This window comes from Malania oleifera, chromosome 3 (genome assembly GCF_029873635.1).
Source record: "Malania oleifera isolate guangnan ecotype guangnan chromosome 3, ASM2987363v1, whole genome shotgun sequence".
NCBI classification, from domain to species: Eukaryota; Viridiplantae; Streptophyta; class Magnoliopsida; order Santalales; family Ximeniaceae; genus Malania; species Malania oleifera.
The window spans coordinates 12,393,138-12,411,755 of NC_080419.1; the positions used below are offsets into that span (position 1 = coordinate 12,393,138).

The window sequence follows — 18,618 nt, forward strand, 5'->3', positions numbered from 1 at the left end:
ACAATATAGTTATACTTTAAACTACGATAAAAAGCAAGTTATACCATATATTGATTACCAGCTTTTACAGTTTCAGATATTGTCATTATAATATTTATGAAACTCAGTCCCCACACACTAGTAATAGCATATTTCTTCTTACTGAACGTTGTCTCATCCCAGTGGTTTAACATTTTTCAGGTGATCCAATTAGACAAGCAAATCAAGCTTGCAAATAGAGAGATCTTTTGTACTACCCTATCTTAAAGGGTAAGTGTCTTCTGGGGAGTATATTTTTTGAGTTGATGAAACTAGAGTGATGTGTAAATATGTATATATGGTTTGGAAACACTGAATTCTGGTATTGTGAATATGGATGTATGACTTTATATTTTCTGCTGTATAGGTATGTCGGTTTATGTACAGGATACCTAGGTGCCGTTTGGGCCTTGAGTTGTTATAGCAGGTGTTACAAGGGTATGAGAGTAAATTATATTTTATAAAAAAAAAATGGTGTAATATTTGGGTCGTTACATGTATTGTACTTTAATTTTTAAAATCATAAGAATATATACGACATAGAACATATTGACCAAAACCAAAAAAAGGAAAACAAAAAGTGAATCGGACCTAGCCATATGCTAGGGAGCATTCGACCAGGCCCAGGGGGTGGTCAACCAACTTGGGCAAAGGCTAGAGGTGGTCAACTAAGCGTTGAAGGTGGTTGACCGATCTAGCAAGTTTTGCCAGCAACTATCTTCTTCTTGTCTCTAATCGCTAGTAAGCATTCGACCAATGTGAAAACTTAAAAAAACTACAACGAGTAGAAAACGATTAATTCATACTCATATATGTCCCTCCTAAGCCCTCATAACGTTGGAGAAGCTATTTATAATGAACTGTCAAATGTTTTTATTTTCATTCTCTCTCGATCTCTCTCTTTACTCTAATTGCCCACCCTTGAGAAATAGTTTAGAGAACTCTTGAACTTTATTTGATTATCTTTGAGAGTATCTTTGAGAGTCCAAAGACTTATTCAAAATATAAATATTTTTTAAATGAATAAAAAATTTTGAAAACTCAAAAATTAATTTTCTCGTTTTCAAAATATTTTCTCATGACCACCAAGAGCATAGCTGTACCAAAAAAATAATTCTCCCTCAAAAATATTAATTTAGCAAAAACATCTGTCTAAATTGATGACAAACACAACCAATTACATTTCATGTTCATATCTTTTACATATCCAATGTAACTCTCTTAAAAACTTAAGGAAATTTAACATTACAAATTCCGAAAAAAAAAACCCACCGAATTTAAATCACATAACCACAAAATACATGGTCACCAGAACACAGCACCGTTCACCTTATCATCTGCTCACAAGTCATAGACTTGCTTGCCGGTGAACTTGACGACGGAGGGGCTCACGTTCTTGCCGATGGATCGGAAATTCAGACCCACCCCCTGGCGACCAGGGTTCACCTTCTCCGGGTACACCCCGTCCTTGGGGTGCAAGTACTGCACCTCCCCATTAGGGAATACCCTATAAAACTGGTACTTTATCTTGTACTTCGACCTCAGCCTTGTCCCCAGCGCCAGGCAGTGCTCCTTCCTAGCCAGCTTCAGCAGGTTCGGGCCCTGCCGCATTATCGCCGCACCCGCCGTTGGCATCTCGAACACTTGTTCCTTGGGGGAGTCCCATGTGATCACATAGAATTCCTCCACTTGGGCCTTCCTGAGGAGCCCGCCCGTGCTGCCTCCAAATATTGGGGACGGCGTGTTCGGGTCTAGCTCCGGTGGAGTGAATCCCTCCGGAGCCTCCTTGGCGGGCGCTGCGGCTGCTTTGCCTTCTGCAGCCGCAGCCGCCCTTATGTGGGAGAACTTGTGCGGCTTCGGTATGGCGAAGGGCGAAGACGAGGATTTCCAGGGTACCGCCAGGGCGACGCGGTCGCCGGGTTTTGGGTTGGAGAGGGGTGGAGTGAAGAGGGAAGCTTGGGTTGCCATGGCCATGGGGAGTTGGAGATGGGAGATGGTTCGTGGTTTGTGGAATGGAATGTAGATGAGAGTGTTGTATGAGCTTTGTGAAGGTTGGATGGATGGGTGGGGGTGAGGATAAGGGGATAAGGTTTGGACCAATTACAATGTGTGATTTTGATACGTAGTCTTACCCACACCTCAGTTGGCTTTTCTCTCCATATCTATTTTGGTCAACAGTGATTTTGTTGTGCTTGACAAATTGTTCATTTACAGACTTACAGTGTACATAACTGCAAACTAAAGTCTAATATTGGGACTAGCTAGAACTCGAAGTTAAAATTATTTAGTTGTTAATAACTTAATACTAGGGTTTTTTTCAGTAGGATTTATAACAACCATCAAGTAGAGTGGGGTCAAGACTCATTAGGTGATTCGTTGTGTATCGGTAATTTGAATTTAAGAAGGGAGAAAAGGGTAATTCACTTCTAGACTAGGCAACTCAAACCCAACCTATTTTAGTCACACCTATTTATATTTTAATTCATTTAAATCAAATTTTAGTTTAGGAAGAGTAATCTATTTCTAGACGAGTCAACTCGAACCCAACCTATTTTAATCTCACCTGTTTATAACTTGATTCATCTGAATCGAATGAGTGTAGAAAGGTTAATCTATTTCTAGAGGAGTCACCTTGAGCCCAAACTATTTCAGTCACGCCTGTTTATAACCCAATTCAAACCCGATTTGATAATCCGTTTTCCTACCCCCAACATCCAAGTTTTCAAATTCCAAGGCGGCCTAAGCGATTAGAGGTTTTGGTAACATCTCAAGGTGGCCTAGGAATTATAGATTTTGCTGGTTTTAATGAAGCCCTACTTATGAAACAGGTACGGAGAATTCACACTACACCTGCTACTGCTGCAAGTCTATGGAAGAACCTCTGAAAAGCCACCTATTTCCAACATTCATGTATATATATATATATATATTTATAGGGGATGCGAAATGCCTCATGGGGAGGAAAGGAATATATGCAAGTATGGAATTGGAAATTCTCAGAATCCCCACCCCTGTTTCTCCGTTAGAAGACAAATCAGTTGGGAAATTCATCACTAAATCTGAATTTTTTTTTTAATCTGCAAAACCTGCTTACAGATTCTTTTGCTGCAGGAAGAAGAAAATAATATTGAGAATAAAGATGTATAACACACTCCCAGATGAAAGAGCTGAGACCAGAGTTCTAAGTTGGAAGGTTTTTGAATCTGATTTGGAGAATAGACTGCATTCCAAAGATCAAAGTTTTTTTTAAAAAAAAAATAAATTGGAAATCAGTAAAAATATACTAGCAACAAAAACCAGTTAGCTAAACATCATAAAATTGACACAATATGCAATGTGCCCTTTGCGGGATACATGAGGAGCATGGATCATCTCCTTTTTGTTGAGAATTTCATTTGTGAGTTTGTTTCATATTGGAAAATTAAAGTGGATAATAGGTGCTTATATACATAGATGGACCCAAGACCCAATTGGCTTGAACTTTTGGGTCAAGTTGGTATTCACTCATGTGTATCAAGCCCAGCCATGGACTCCTCCGATAGTAATAAGTAGTATCAGAGCCCAAGGTTCGTAACTCAGGGTGAGTGATATCGTAAAAGTCGATACGGGAATCTAATTCTCCTGACGTGCTAACAATTGGAGGACCAAGTGTGTGGCTGAGGCTAATAAGAATCATCTAGGCTATGGATGGATCCGAATAGGGTCAAGACGTGGGAGGTAAGATTGATTTGGAGGCACGTGGAATGCAATTTAAGACATGTAAGACGCCAATGGTAAGGCCTACTTGAACAACTGTTAGAGAATTATCCCAGAAGGGAGACAATTTCCGTTCAAGGGGGAGCAAGAACTCACCACTTGAGCAACTGTTGGAGAATTGTCCCAAAAGGGAGACGGTTGGGTGCTTATATACATGAATGGACCCAAGACCCAAATGGCTTGAGCTTTTGGGTTAAGTTAGTGTTCACTCATGTGTATCAAGCCCACCCATGGGCTCCTCCAGTCCTAACACTTTTAAAATGTGAAAAAGTGTGACAAAAATGTTTTGCCCTTGTAGAGCTTCATCATGGACAAATGATTGTTCCTAACGAAAACAAAATATTGACCGTTGGTGTTTGATGCATGCGGAGAGGAAGAAATAGTGAGACTCATTCTTCTGAAAACTAATCCTTGTGAGTTATAACTGGCCACCACAGTCTAATTCAAGGGGGAGCAGGAAATCACCACTTAAGCAACTGTTGGAGAATTGTCCTAGAAGGGAGACGGTTGGGTGCTTATATACATGGATGGACCCAAGACCCAATTGGCTTGAGCTTTTGGGTCAAGTTGGTGTTCACTCATGTGTATCAAGTCCACCCATGGCCTCCTCCGGTCCTAACACTTTTAAAATGTGAAAAAGTGTGACAAAGATGTTTTGCCCTTTGTAGTGCTTCATCATGGACAAATGATTGTTCCTAACGAAAAGCTGGAAGGAAAACAAACTATTGACTGTTGGTGTTTGATGCATGTGGAGAGGAAGAAATAGTGAGACTCATTCTTCTGAAAACTAATCCTTGTGAGTTATAACTGGCCACCACAGTCTAATTCAAATCTGAAGATTTGCGTCTCAGCCGATTGATTCTTCGGCCAAACAGCACATTCCCTCAATTCTTGGTTGTCATGTCCAACATACAACAATATTGCGCTGGCAGTTTAATCAGGAAAAAACTATCTTTTGATTTTCGAGTGATGGTCCAATTTAAACGTGCAAGCTTCCTTCAATGCAAATTTACTGAGGTTCCCCTGCGACCTATCCAACTCCGCCTGCGCTTTCCTGCAAATGGATAATTAAGTCTTCTAATGTTATTTCTCATTCTTATCTCTTCTTATATATCTCTGGATCGTTCCTATAAAAAAAATGGGGGGACGTATACTGATACTGAGGGTATTTGATGTGATCTTCTAGTAGAGCTTGGCCAGCTGGGTTATCATCCTATATGCAGTATAAGGGGTACAAATTTCCCTCGAGCTTTTTCAGTTGTTCATTACATTCTTGATAGAATTTGCATATGAGGTCAAAACTTTGATGCTGTAACAATGGAATCAATTTTATCAAATTGAAAGGAGGCAAATATGATCATCCAGTTTGAAATAGCTAACGTGCATATATTCATGCCTTTATTTTCAAGGAAGATTTGAAAAATCAATGACTTGTATGAGAATCTGCACAATTTTTGCATACATTACGACACTGTTTTGAGGTGCGAGTTGTCTACTCTCGTGTTATATTTTGTACAACACAAAAAAATTTAATTTCTTAACAAAACTAGTTGTTAATCCATTTACATAACTTCAGATTGAGACACTGTTTGGAATTCCCCTGCCTGTAAGCCCTCCAGCTCTAGAGTAATCTGAGGTGCTGGGATAGAGCAAGGTGTATGGTATCTTAACGGGTCCATTTCGATTCTTCCATCTCTTGTCATTGTTCATATCCATAATTCTGTTTTCTATTTCCACAAGTTTCTTCCCAAATCTCTCAAAAGCCTCAAGCGGTTCAGCATCTGAAGTCCACTTGGGAGTGTCTCTCTGCCCAAGATAAACCTCATCCGTGGAATGCCTGGACAAAATCTCTATTAGGGACACACCAAGGAGGGTTTGAAGCTGGCTAGTAATTGTTTTCAGGAAGGCCAAATCAGGATTTGACTCGAGCTCAGCATACTCATGAGTTCCCGGCTCAGGCATGAAGCGGCGGCTTATAGTTGGACGGTTTGGGAGGTAGCCAGCATAAGGGTACTGCCCAAAATTGACTGCTGCATGGAGGGCAGAAGCCACCCATATGATGATGGAACAGGTTCGGGTTAGCTCATCTCGTGTCTGCATCTCTGGCCACCATGGCTCATCTTTCTTGTCACCATGGCCCTCATTGCGGAGCTCCATCCACCATGACTGAAGTTCACAGTCACCTTGGACAAAGTCATCAGTGGGGTAGTAGAAAGAGCAATATTCATTGACCCAAGTTTCAATTGCTGACCAAATTTCAAGCCCATCAACAGCAAAAGGGTAGTCCTCTATCACAACTCTCAGGCCATGGGGGTAGTTTGGGTCTGGAACTGCTACTCCTCTGAAAAGGCAAAAGCCAAAAATCAGAATGTATTTCAATGAGCGAAAATGGACACTACTATTTTGATCAAAGCTAACTTACCGCTTGATCAGATCAGTGGGGAGTGCCTGCTCCATGAAATTCCAGCTCTTGTAAACCACTGCAGACATTTCCATAGCAAATTTAGCTGGGAAGACGGTCTTTTCAACAACCCCACCAGCATTGATGAGGATCTGTCGGGCCAAGGCATTAATATTCATTGTGTCGCGGAAGTGGGGATGCAAAAGCTTATATATTGGGTGAAGAATGCTTAGCTGTCTATTTGTTGCAATTACAAATGGCTCTATCACGGCATGCGTGTATAACCTGTGACAAGAATTGGAAGCACATACTAGACCAGATACAAAAATGCTTGGGATTTATAGTTTTGTTTTGTACAGAAGCATACCAGTGGCTAATGAGTTGATGGTAGCCGGAATCATTCACAGAAGCATAAGCTTTGGCCAGCTGCCAGACCGAACCCCCAACGCCCTGTTCTGCTGGAGTGAAAACCTGGCTAACTGCCCCATGCTGCTCCCCTTGTGGATGCAGCAAGCTCAATTCAATTGCCAACGGCTTCAAGGTTCCATCATCTTTCAGAAATAGCAGAGTTCTGGAGGCGTAAGTCTTGGTGGAAGTTGAGTTAATCCGTCTCAGGTACGGCATCAGTGTGTCATGATGGTCTAATATGAACAACCTACTGTTTGCAATCGCCTATCCACAACCAAGAACCAAAAGGAAAAGAAAAGAAAAAAAAAGTTCAATCGTTAATGTGGACAGAGGTATAAAAAATTATAGATGGGATGACTGATTTTTCAATGCAAAAATTGTTTAGATACAGCCAAAGCAGGAATTGTACTTGGTCTACTTTGAGCCCATCCATGTTTTTCTCAATGTGCTGTTCAGTTATATGACTTCCCTGATTTCCATATACTTTAGAGTCTAGCTTGCTAGCTGGGGGAAACTCCTGCAGTGGCAAGCTAGAAAACTATTAAAGCAAAATATCAAAAACCTCCAATAATTAACAATCTATTAGTAGTTCAGGTTTACCTGGAGTCGACAGATGACAACAGGGTTCACTCCAGCGAGCATTTCTCGTGCAAACTCTTCATCTGTTCTCCATGCAGATTTATCCTCTGCAATAGGTCCATAGAAAAAAACCTCCTTATTCATTAAAAGGGAGAAATAAAATTACATGAAGGAAACAAAAGTCCAAATCCATGGAAAGCTAGTTAGATAAGAAAATATTGTGTGCGTATACCTTTGATTACATCAGGAACTGGGAATTTGAGGAATTTCTCACCATCAGTACGAACAAGTTCCTTGAGCATCTCCCATGGAATGCGTTCGCGAAATTTACCAAATGTCGGTCCATTTGGGAGATTAATACCCCCTTCGTATAGGCTGAGCACATCTTCAAGTGTGTCAAATTCATTTATAGTCTTGTCACACAAGGATTTGAGCTCGGGAAGCAGTACTTGAACCAAGGATTTCAATGCATAGGCAAGGAAATCTGACATCTTAAGGTGACCAAACCGCTCATCCCTTGGAACATATATGTCCAAACTCAGAAGCGGCAATCTGCTCTCAGAGTTTGGATCTGTTTAAATGATTATAGAAGAAGAAAATAATTTTAAAAAATATATACATATATCCAGCTGACCATAGCCAACATACATGAATAGAAGTTATTTCATCCCATCCCAAAGTTTCAAACGGTAAAATATTCAGTTTTAACTAGGCAACATTTAGCAATCAAAAAATTTGGTCTCAATACCAGTTTTGGTTGGAGGTCGGCCTGTTCTTCCTCTTCGAGGATATGGGTACTCCTTGGATCCTCCAAGCACTGGGCGTGCATATTCAGGACCCTTGTCTGGACTTCCCAAATCATTGTAGTAAGCATAGTCATAAACTCTGTCCCACTCCTTAAGCGTGCCTGAACCATTTCCCCGGAGATTCGCCAGTTCTTCTTCTCTGTATTGGCGCAACAGCTCCGGCGTGTTACAGGGCAGGTAGGTCTGTGACAAAATTAATGAACTGCCTATAACACATTGTCTTAAAACGTTCCCAACATCATCTTGACCAAACTATAAAAAAATATTTTTCAAAACCAATTCCCTTATCTTAAAATTATCTGTTTCCCCAAACATCACATGCTCCTGTCTTGTTGCAACTTAGTTTTAAAACAAGAAAAAAAAACACTCACTCTATCAAAAAGTAAATGTCTACAAAACTTGAAAACCAACCAGCAAATAAATAGTCATCTGAATGAAGTAATAAGTGAAAAGCTTTCAAAAATAGGAACACTGTTAATATGGGCCAGTCATGATTGAAAAACGCCAATTTTTGAAGCTGTGGCTGCCATATTTGAGCCTCCGTCGGGCTTTGGACCACATTGAAATAGATTGAAAAGCCATTTCATGCCCTTAATTCACCTTATTTGAGAAGAACACGCGATTGTACTTGTAACGATGAGCAGGATAAACCCAAGAATTGCAAACGAAATGGATCTGGCCGTGCCCGGGAACATCTTCTAAGGTGACCGTCTTGAGGAAGAACTGGCTGCGATGATGATTTCTGATAATGAAGGCGCCGGGTTCACCCATGTGCTCACCCCAATCAAAGTTAATGGTGAATGCGGTGTCCCCCGCTGTCAGCGAAGTGATCGTGGTAATCCACTTCTCCAAGAACGCCGCCTTTCCCAGCCTCCCCCGCAACAAATTATCTGAACAAGCACAGAAAATGAAATTCCCAAATTTTTTATCAGTAATTCTTCTAGCACTCCCACCATCCCATTTTTTTATTTTTATTTTTATTTTTATTTTTAAGAAAAGGCAGTTGGGTTAATTTGATTGATGCAGTTCTTAATTCATCCCATTTCCCATTTCAGTTCGAGTTAATTAATTCAAATTCGTAGGTGGTTGGTTACTTCCCTTTTCTGTTTTGCTTTCTGTGATTGCATGATAGACAATGGATAAAGTTCAGCGGGAAGACTGAAGAGCTCAATTAGATGCTTGTTGCCAAAGAAATACTCTTTTTGTCGTTATCTAAGATCCACCATTACAATACACAACCCTCTCTCTCTCTCCCTCTCCCACAAGCATCCTAGAGATAGAGAGACACAGAGGCACAGAGAGAGAGAGAGAGAGAGAGAGAGAGAGAGAGAGAGAGAGAGGGAGGGAGGCTGACCTGGGTCGGCACGGTTGGCGCTAATGAACTGCAGGGAGACGCCCTTTCCCAAGAACTCCTGAACCCGATCGAGAAAAGAAGCTCCCAAATCGTTGAAGTCCAACACATTCTTCTTCATCAAAACAACAGTCCCTTTGATCTTCCTGCTCGCATCCGCCGAGTTCTTCAACTTCTTCCTGTACCTTCCGTAGAACGACTCCATGAGCTTCTGAAACGACTCAGAGGAACAAGGACAGAACCCCATTTCGACTCAACACTCCTTCACAGAAGATGGAGAAGAAGAAGGGAAAAAACCGGGGAAGCGAAGACCCTGTTTCTGAGGTTGAAGGAAGCGACATGTGAGAAGAAGCTAAAGGAACGAAAACGAAATGATGAAATTGAGAGGAAGGTTGGAATCAACGGGGAAGGTGGCAGAGCAGTGGGGCTTCGCTGCTGACCTGCGGGTGCTGGGGAGAAGGCTAAGTGGGATTGGTAGACGAGGCGAGGCGAGACGTGGCGTTAGGATTTTTTGGACTCGCGACGACCTGTGTTTTCATGGGGAATAATTTATATATATGAAATGTTGGTGGGGTCCTAAGAGGAATTTCATTCTTTCTCCCCGTTGAAGGAAAATCAAAGGACCAGATTCCACCATGCCCTCACACGTGTACCATTTTTAACTGGACAAATCTTCCTCTGTAATGGCCAACTTTTGCCCCTTTGGTGTACTTCAAAGTTAAAATTAAAATTCTCTCATATAAATATTTTTATTTAAATAATAATAAGAAGAAGAAGAAGAAGATAATATAACAATATATTGGACATTTTAGGATTGAGTTATAATTATTTTTATTTAGATACAAATGCTTCATAATTTTTTCGGTCTATTTTTTAAAATATTAAAATTTCATATATAAAATTTTAATTTCAATAAGCACCTTCTAAAAAGTGCTTATGACCTTTTTTTTTTTTTTTTTTTTAAAGAAGGGCGGTACCTCCATTTATTTATTAATAACCCCTCACTTTTGGTGGAGAAATACCGTAGTTACAAAACAATCAATGAGAGATAATAAAAGACAAACGTTAAAAATCTTCAAAAGAACAACACCAACATCCAACCAAAACCGGGTTACAAGTTCAAACAAAACGAAACAAATCAAGACCTACAAAACAAATCTCACACAACAAAATAAAACAAAAGATAAACAGCAAAAAGCATAAGCAAAAACCAAAAGAAAATTAGCTAAACATACCTCATATAAGTCATACCCATCTTCTCCAATTTATATAAATCATTGCTAACTCTAGGGAGTTGACTACTATTTGTAAACAAACTATTCCTTCCCATAGCACCTTGTCGAGCCAAGGCATCTGCTACTTTGTTTCCTTTTCTATACGAATGATTTATCGAAAAATCCACTCCCTCCAATAAACCAATAAGCTGCTCCCAAAAATCCCACAAATACCACAATGAGTACTTCCTAACTCTAAATCAATTAACTACTATATTCGAATCACATTCAATATCGATACAGGTATGACCCAACTGTTTGCAAATCTTTATTCCCTCCAACACAACTCTTAATTCAGCTTCATTATTTGAACAAGAACCACAATATTTTGAAAAACCAAATACAAATGAACTTGTATGGTCTCTAATGATGCCACCACCACCCGCCGGCCCTAGGTTCCCCAGGCTGCTCCCATCCAAATTTAGTTTTAACCTCCCTTGCCTCGGTTTTAGCCATCTTACACTTTGCATAGTTTTAATTCTTTTATTCACAATTTGCACTTCCAGATTCTGCAAAACTCGAAAATCAGCATCCTTTAACTGAACCATTTCTGTCATATTCCTACTCAAAACCCCCACCCAATACTTAATGGAGAGTCACACATTAGTACTACTCTCTAATTTTCCTCCCATTCGAGCCACACATCTCCTTCTCCATAGCCTCCAAACTACTAAACAAGGAATCAAACCCATCAATGAACCCAGTTGAGAGAACCTAGAAGTCATATTAAACCACATTTGGACTCTTTCTTTCCAACTTTATTGCCTAAGGAAAGGAACACCTACCTCCACCGAAACTTTCCTCCAAACCTCAGAAGCAAGGTCTCCCTTATTTAACACATGCTCCAAATCTTCTGATTACCTCATCTCACAACAATTACATGACGAAACCAGAGAAATCCCCACCCTTCTCACTTTTTCATCAACACTTAGGCACTCAAAAGCAGCCTTCTACATACAAATAGAAATTTTCTTCGGTAACCATTTGTTCCAAACCCACTTAACCCAATCAAATTTTGGAGCTCTAACTCTGATAACATCCCATGCAGATTTTGTATTAAAGCAGCCATCCTTTTCCGGGAGCCATAACAGAATGTCCGAAGAATTTCTAAGATTTCCCACCTTTTCCATCACTTCATCTGCTTTACTAAACCCTAGAATCCTCTACAAATTTTCCACATCCCACGCATTGTTGATAACCAAATCTTTTAATTTGATATGAGATTGTGCATCATTTGGACAATTTGCAAACAAAGGTCTTGAATCTAGAAAATTATCATATCACGATTTTACATCTCCTTCTCTAACCTTCCACTTAGATTTACTTAACAGATCAGGTATACCCTGTAGAACTTTCCTCCAAAAGGAAGAATCCGATCCATGCGATCTGCAAAGAGCAATATGTTCTTCTTTCACATATTTAGCTTTAAAAAATCTAGCCCATAAAAAATTCTAAGTTAATAAATGTCAACCAAACTTCATGAATAAAGACTGTTGCACTTCCGAAATGTCCCTTACTCCAATGCCCCCCTCCTCCACAGGAACACACAATTTCTTCCAAGCCCTCCATTTCATTTTTTCTTTTCCATCTTAAATCCCCAGAAAAAAGAAGCAAACATACCTTGAATCTTTTTAATCACCAGTTTTGGTACATTTAGAACAGCTAACAGATGCAATGACATACTTGAAAGCACATGTCTCAACAAAACAAGACGACCTTCTTGAGACAACAGTCTACTTTTCCAGCCCTTAACTCTCTTACTGATTTTTTGGATTAGAGGGTCAAAATGACAGCCTTTCAATTTACCATCCACTATTGGCACACCAAAATACGTAAAAGGAAATTTACCCTCAATAAAACCAGTCTCTTGAAGAATTTCTCCTTTTTTCTGAATACCCAACTTGTTTGAGAAAAAAATAGCTGATTTATCTTTATTCACCCTTTGGTCAGTCCAATTTTCATACTTCTTAATCACCACCATTAACTGACTAACAGATTTTTTTTCCAGCATTAACAAAAATAACAACATCATCCGCGTACATTAAATGCGATCTAATAGGTGCACCACACGGGTGTGCAAATGGTAAAATCCGCTCCCAGACAACTTTTTTTGAATTAATTTAGAAAGAATTTCTTCCATAATGATGAAAATATACAGCGACAACGGATCCCCTTGCCTCAAACCCCTTTTTGACTTGAAGAATTCTCTATAAGTGTCGTGCATCATGACAGAAAACCATGGAGTGGAAATACAATTCTGAATCAACTTGCAAAACCTATTTGGAAAACCAAGAGCCTTAAAAATCTGATCTACCACCTGCCACTCCACTCGATCATACGCTTTGCTCATATCAATCTTTAGCATTATATTACCTCCTCTCACCCGCCTATGTGATAATTTTGTCATCTCTTGAGTAAGCGTTATATTTTCAAAAATACTTCTCCCTTTCATAAAAGCACCTTGTTCTAAAGAAATTAAATCACTCATCACCAATGAAAGCTTACCAACAAGGATTTTGGAGAAAATTTTATAGATTACATTATAAAGGCTTATCGGCTGAAATTTATCAAAAGACTGAGGATGCTTTACCTTAGGAATAAGCACTATGTAAGAGGAACAAAAATACTAAGGCAACATATCACATCTGAAGAATTCTTTTACCCCATCCATCACATCATTTTTAATAATCTTCCAACAGGTAATATAAAAAGAATACCCAAACCCATCCGGTCTCGGGCTACTATTCACAGAAATAAACGAAACAGTTTCATAAACCTCCTCTTCGGTCGGTTCTTCCCTTAGCTGACCCATAGACTCCTCAGAAACTACCGACTGGATGATATCTTCCAGGTTTGACCTTTGCTCCGAATTATTTTGCCCTAAGAATTGCTCAAAATACTTCACAGCCTTATCATGTACCATCTGCATATTTTCTAACACCGAACCAGCAGGAAGCGTTATTGAATTTACACAAGAATTTTGCCTCTTTTGCGTCATCACAGCATGGAAAAACTTTGAATTTTGATCCCCGTCTATCAACCATTTCACCTTTTCTTGTTGCGCCAATCGAGCCTCTTCCCTTCTATACCACCAAACCTCCAATTCAGCCTTAGAAACAAGGAACTCTTCTTCAACTGATTCCGAGTATTCTATTTGCAGTAAATTCTCATATTTTTCCACCCTTTCCTCCAACACTAGAATAAAACTACCAACATGACCGAAAATCGATTTATTCCACACACTAAACCTTTGTTTTAGTCTTTTTAATTTACCTGCCAATTTACACAATCCTGAATCCGGCACAATGTGTTCTCTCCAAGATGATTCAACCATTTCCAAAAAATCCCCATGTGACGTCCACATGTTTTTTTTTTTTTCTAAAAAGTGCTTATGACACTTGCCATTTAAAATAATTTTAATATATTATAAAATTATATTGAGTTTCATTTAAATTTATACAAATTTAAATATAAAATTTAAAACTTAAATTGTCAAACACTATCTAAGTATTTATAAACAATGAGTGTTGTTTGGTATGTTAAAAATAATTTTTTTATCGTGCAAAGTATTTTTTTATTTTTTTAAAAAAATTTTATTTTAAGTGAATCTTTATAAGCTAGCAATAATGATTTATGACATTCTTTTATGAATTTTAATACTATTTATATTATGACAAACTCACAACTTTGATCACCTTGTTTAATTTTGGCAAAATTACAAAATCATAAATTATTATTAATATTTTTTTTAATAATTTATAAACTATATTTAATAAATTATATGATCAAATTTTATATATAAATATATTTATTAAATCATAAAAATTATAATAGTTTTTTTAATGTAATTCATATTTTACAATGAATTATCTATATAATTATATAAACATACAAAATTAATGGATTAAATTTTAATGTGCAAATTTATATATTTTAAATTCCAAAATATTACTTTAATACGTAGAATTGTAATTTAATAATAATTTAATATATTATAACAAATATATATCTACTTAATATATTATATAATTAAACTTTTATCGAAATATATCCAATAAATGGTAAAAATTTTCATATTTCAAACAAATTGATTTTACAATAGTAAAAACCAAATGCTATATATATGTACTTCAATCATTAGTTCAACAATATTATTGAAATTTAATGCACTATTTTACACCATTTGTTCGATGAAATTGTCAAATATTAATAAATTCATATGAATAATATAATATTTATAAAAATTACATAAAGTATATAAAATTTTAAAATGTTGCAAACATGTACATATGATATAAATTTATTTATAGTGGATCAATTCAAATGTAAAATTAACGTAGACAAATAAAATACAAATATAGATCATACTGATATTGAATGACGATTTAAAAAGTAAAATTTAAATAATTTATTTTATAAAATATGGAAAGACAAAAACATGTGTTTATGCATTTATACACATAAACATATATTTATATATAATTATAATATTTTTTATTGAAAATTTTTTGTAGAAAGTGGGTGAGAAAAATTGTTGTATTGTATAATATTATATTGAAGAAAAATTGTATTGTAAGAAAATTTGTATTGTATTGTATGTATTGTATAGAATATTTTAAACGTAATTTTAATCATTTATTCTAATTTTAATGTGTATAATGCATATAAATAAAAATGTAACACGATATATATAGTTCAATATTTTTAATAACATAAATTAAAATTAATTTTTATAATATTAATAGATGTAAATATAAACCAAAGATAGAGAAGTAATAATTTAAATTAATTTTATAATGTAAAAGTATTGAGAAAGAAAGTGATAAAAAGTTGCTTTGACCATTTTTTGTTAATAAAAAAATATTTTAGTGTAATTCATTCATGTTGAAATTTTAATTTTTTTCTAACAAAAGAAAGAAATAAGGTTAAAAAAAAATTAATGGTCCCCTCCTTTGCTTTAGATAGTGAGTTAAAAGGATAAAAAGAATAAATAAATAGATAGGAAAAAGTAGTGTCATGTGTCACTATATGAAATGTAGGGCATGTGTGACGCTCTTTGCTCTGTAGCGAGCGAGTGAAACAAGAGAGATAGGAGAAATAAATAAATAAATAAATTTGTTGGGAAAAAAAACCAACACCATGTGTCAGTGCTAAGTTGCTTCTCTGCTTCGGGATAAATAAAGGTATAAATTGTTAAAAAGTCATTTGTAAATTCAAATATTTTCTTGTAACTTTCATTAATGTATTGTAGGCACAAGAGTATCACAATTTATTAAGGGGAAGATATGTGTAAATATTTTACAAATTGTTTACTAAACAAAAAATGCAGATAGTTAATAATACCCTATAGGTCCTAAACGGTTATATTTTTACCTTGATCTATAAATATGAGTTCATTTGTGTGGATTAAAAGTGATTAGCAACATCATTAAGTGAAAAATCTTCTCTACTTCCAAAAGCTCATATTGCACAAATACTCTCAAAATTCATTCCCTTGATACATCCTTATATTGTGAGAGCTTATTAAGTGTGCTCTTGATTACTAGATATTGCTTATACTCTCACTATTCTTGTTTGATTGTTTGAGTTATTCTTGGGAAGTTTTGGTTAAGTTTATCCTATATATTTATTATAAATCTTGTATTGGGATAAATTAACAAGTTTTAGAATATTTGCATTATTATTGCAAGTGTCATAGAGCTTTGTTTTTGTTGTGCAAAAATATTTCCTACAAGCTAAAATATTTTCAAACTACTCTTGTGTATATTTAATTGAAGAAAATCCTTTGAATTAGTTTGAGTATTTGGTTTGCATCTTTGAAACCTTGATTTGTTATTGAGATTTAATATAACTTGTTTCAAAGATATAACTTGTTTAGAACACTCTTGAACATTCTCGTGATAATATCTTATTGCGTGTTGTTTGCACAAATATTCGCATCACTAAACTTACATATTTTATACTATTGATGTGCTTGAATTTGATTACATTTAGTACACATCTGCTTTACTAAAAAGCATAATCAATGTACCTTGTTATATTGTGAAAATACTATTATATTGCATGCGTGGCTTGAGGGGGCGGTAATCCAGTTTGGTAAGGATTGTCTGTAAAGGCTAAGGTCAGCCCTGTGCTAATTAATCTGATTGTTTAGGTGTCACTCCACCCGTTAAGTGAGCCTTATAGTGGTAATCCTTGTACTTGTTAACCAAGGCAGAGAAGTAGTCAGTTCGCTGAACCTCGATAACATTTCTGAGTGTCATCTTTATTTACAGCTTTCTTGTGCATGTTTGGTTAATTTAATTGTGCAATTTAATTTTCGGTGTACATTTAAATTGAGTTAATTTATGTGCACTAAATTGACCTTAAAATTGTGTAATACTACTGTTAGGGCATTGACCTAGGGCATCAATTTTGAAAATACCAATTCACCCCTCCCCTTTTGGGATTACGGTAAAGTTAACAATCACTAATTAGGTGCTAATATTTTCAAATGAGGGGGTATATATAGACTACCACATAATTATAACCGTCTAGGACACATAGGATATTATTAAGATTGTTTTAAAATATTTTAACACAATTAATCTTGTTTAAAAAAATTTAACTGCGATAAAAAAAATTTTCCAACTCGAGAGCACCGATTGACCGTACTTAAGGTTCGGTTGACCAAGTGACAAAGTTCGGTCGACCGTGGAAAAAAATGAATTGAGAGTTCGGTCGATCGGACTAAGGGTCTCAAGGTCGATTTTTCCAATTCCGCGTGGTTCGGTCAATTAGGTGATTTTGAACTAGGTAGTTTAGTCAACCGAACAATTGTTCTCTCACGTGGTGGTTCGGTCGACCAGAGCATTGCTCATATAAATCTGATCGATCGACCAAGGAGTCAAACGTTGACCTAGTGGGAGTTCAGTCAACCAAGTTGTATAAACTTGGCACGGTACGGTCGATCGAGCTATGGTCAAAATGTTGACCTCTGACCAGTTTGGTCGATCAAATGTTTTTATACATTCCGATTCGGTCGACCGAACATGCATTTTTAATGCATTTCGGTTTCAATTCTCTTATACATTCACCCTATTCATATAAGCATATATGTTTATGCATGCATGTGGATCCTAGGGTCATTCGAGGTCTTTTTGAGCTTACCTATCATATCATGCATGTAATGCATTTGATTATTACAAACCATTTTTCTCATACTTACTATTAGAGACCAGCATTACATAAAATGAATTTAAAGTACAACACAAATATGGTCTTCAAGCTTTACTTCATGTATTATCATTTTGATTTTCCAATTATATAGTTGCACATATCCTTAGATAGCCGTCAAATACAACAAGTATTTGTCATTATCAAAATCGGATGTGACCTATAAGGTCAACACTTTTTGTTCTATAGTGAGGAAGTGAAACAAGAGAGATAGGAGAGGAAAATAAATAAATAAACTTGTTGGGAAAAAAAAACCAGCACCATGTGTTAGCGCTAAGTTGTTTCTCTACTTCGAGATAAATAAATGTATAAATTGTTAAAAAGTCATTTATAAATTCAAATATTTTCTTGTAACTTTTATTAATTTATTACAGGCACAAGAGTATGACAATTTATCAAGGGGAAGATATGTAACGTCCGATTTACAAATTAATATGTAGTGGGTGCGAGAGAGGGGCCTGATTTGTTACTTTCGAAATGATTTGCAACCTCGTAGTTAATAAAATGTCAAGTTGATTAATACTTACATTTACACAAGTAAAAAGTAAATATTTATTGAGACTTGGTATTATAGAATGTCTAGTTAGAATTTAGATTTACTCAAGTGAAAATTGAAAGGGATATGCGAATGTAATCAAGTCTTATGCCACTTTAATGACTTCAAATTAATATTAATATAATGCTGAACCTAAGATTTGAAGTTTTTTTTTGAACTTGTATAGGTTTAAACAAAATGAGTTACATAATTGGATTGAATTATGTCAAACTTCTCATAAATCTAAATTTACAACTTGAACTCCATATTCCCAA

At 36.4% G+C, this 18,618-nt stretch overlaps 2 protein-coding genes across 3 annotated transcripts; both read right to left on the bottom strand.

Annotated features, from left to right (window-relative positions):
* Positions 1 to 1,152: 1,152 nt before the first annotated feature.
* LOC131152349 (photosystem I reaction center subunit II, chloroplastic-like) lies at positions 1,153 to 2,123 on the bottom strand. The gene has a single exon (XM_058104188.1). The coding sequence runs from the start codon at positions 1,990 to 1,992 to the stop codon at positions 1,360 to 1,362; it is 633 nt and encodes a 210-aa protein (XP_057960171.1). The 5' UTR covers positions 1,993 to 2,123; the 3' UTR covers positions 1,153 to 1,359.
* Positions 2,124 to 5,139: 3,016 nt separating this feature from the next.
* LOC131152011 (probable linoleate 9S-lipoxygenase 5) lies at positions 5,140 to 10,045 on the bottom strand. 2 transcript variants are annotated; one of them, XM_058103566.1, is made up of 9 exons: positions 9,323 to 10,045; positions 8,569 to 8,858; positions 7,911 to 8,151; positions 7,395 to 7,733; positions 7,184 to 7,269; positions 6,993 to 7,100; positions 6,543 to 6,847; positions 6,197 to 6,460; positions 5,140 to 6,115 (listed from the first exon to the last, which is right to left on the bottom strand). In XM_058103566.1, exons 1-9 carry the CDS (start codon positions 9,564 to 9,566, stop codon positions 5,347 to 5,349), a joined length of 2,646 nt encoding a protein of 881 aa, XP_057959549.1. In that variant the 5' UTR covers positions 9,567 to 10,045; the 3' UTR covers positions 5,140 to 5,346. The 2 variants fall into 2 exon arrangements, with proteins under 2 accessions (XP_057959549.1, XP_057959550.1); XM_058103567.1 differs by lacking the exon at positions 6,993 to 7,100.
* Positions 10,046 to 18,618: the final 8,573 nt, after the last annotated feature.

What these genes read in the sequence shown, in the direction of transcription:
- LOC131152011 (XM_058103566.1), bottom strand. Translation starts at nt 9,566, where the DNA reads ATGGGGTTCTGTCCTTGTTCCTCTGAGTCGTTTCAGAAGCTCATGGAG. An exon ending in GCGTGTTCTTCTCAAATAAG is followed by an intron (nt 8,152 to 8,568) that starts GTGAATTAAGGG and finishes ATTTTGTCACAG; the next exon opens with ACCTACCTGCCCTGTAACAC. An exon ending in CATCAACTCATTAGCCACTG is followed by an intron (nt 6,461 to 6,542) that starts GTATGCTTCTGT and finishes TTCTTGTCACAG; the next exon opens with GTTATACACGCATGCCGTGA.
- LOC131152349 (XM_058104188.1), bottom strand. Translation starts at nt 1,992, where the DNA reads ATGGCCATGGCAACCCAAGCTTCCCTCTTCACTCCACCCCTCTCCAAC.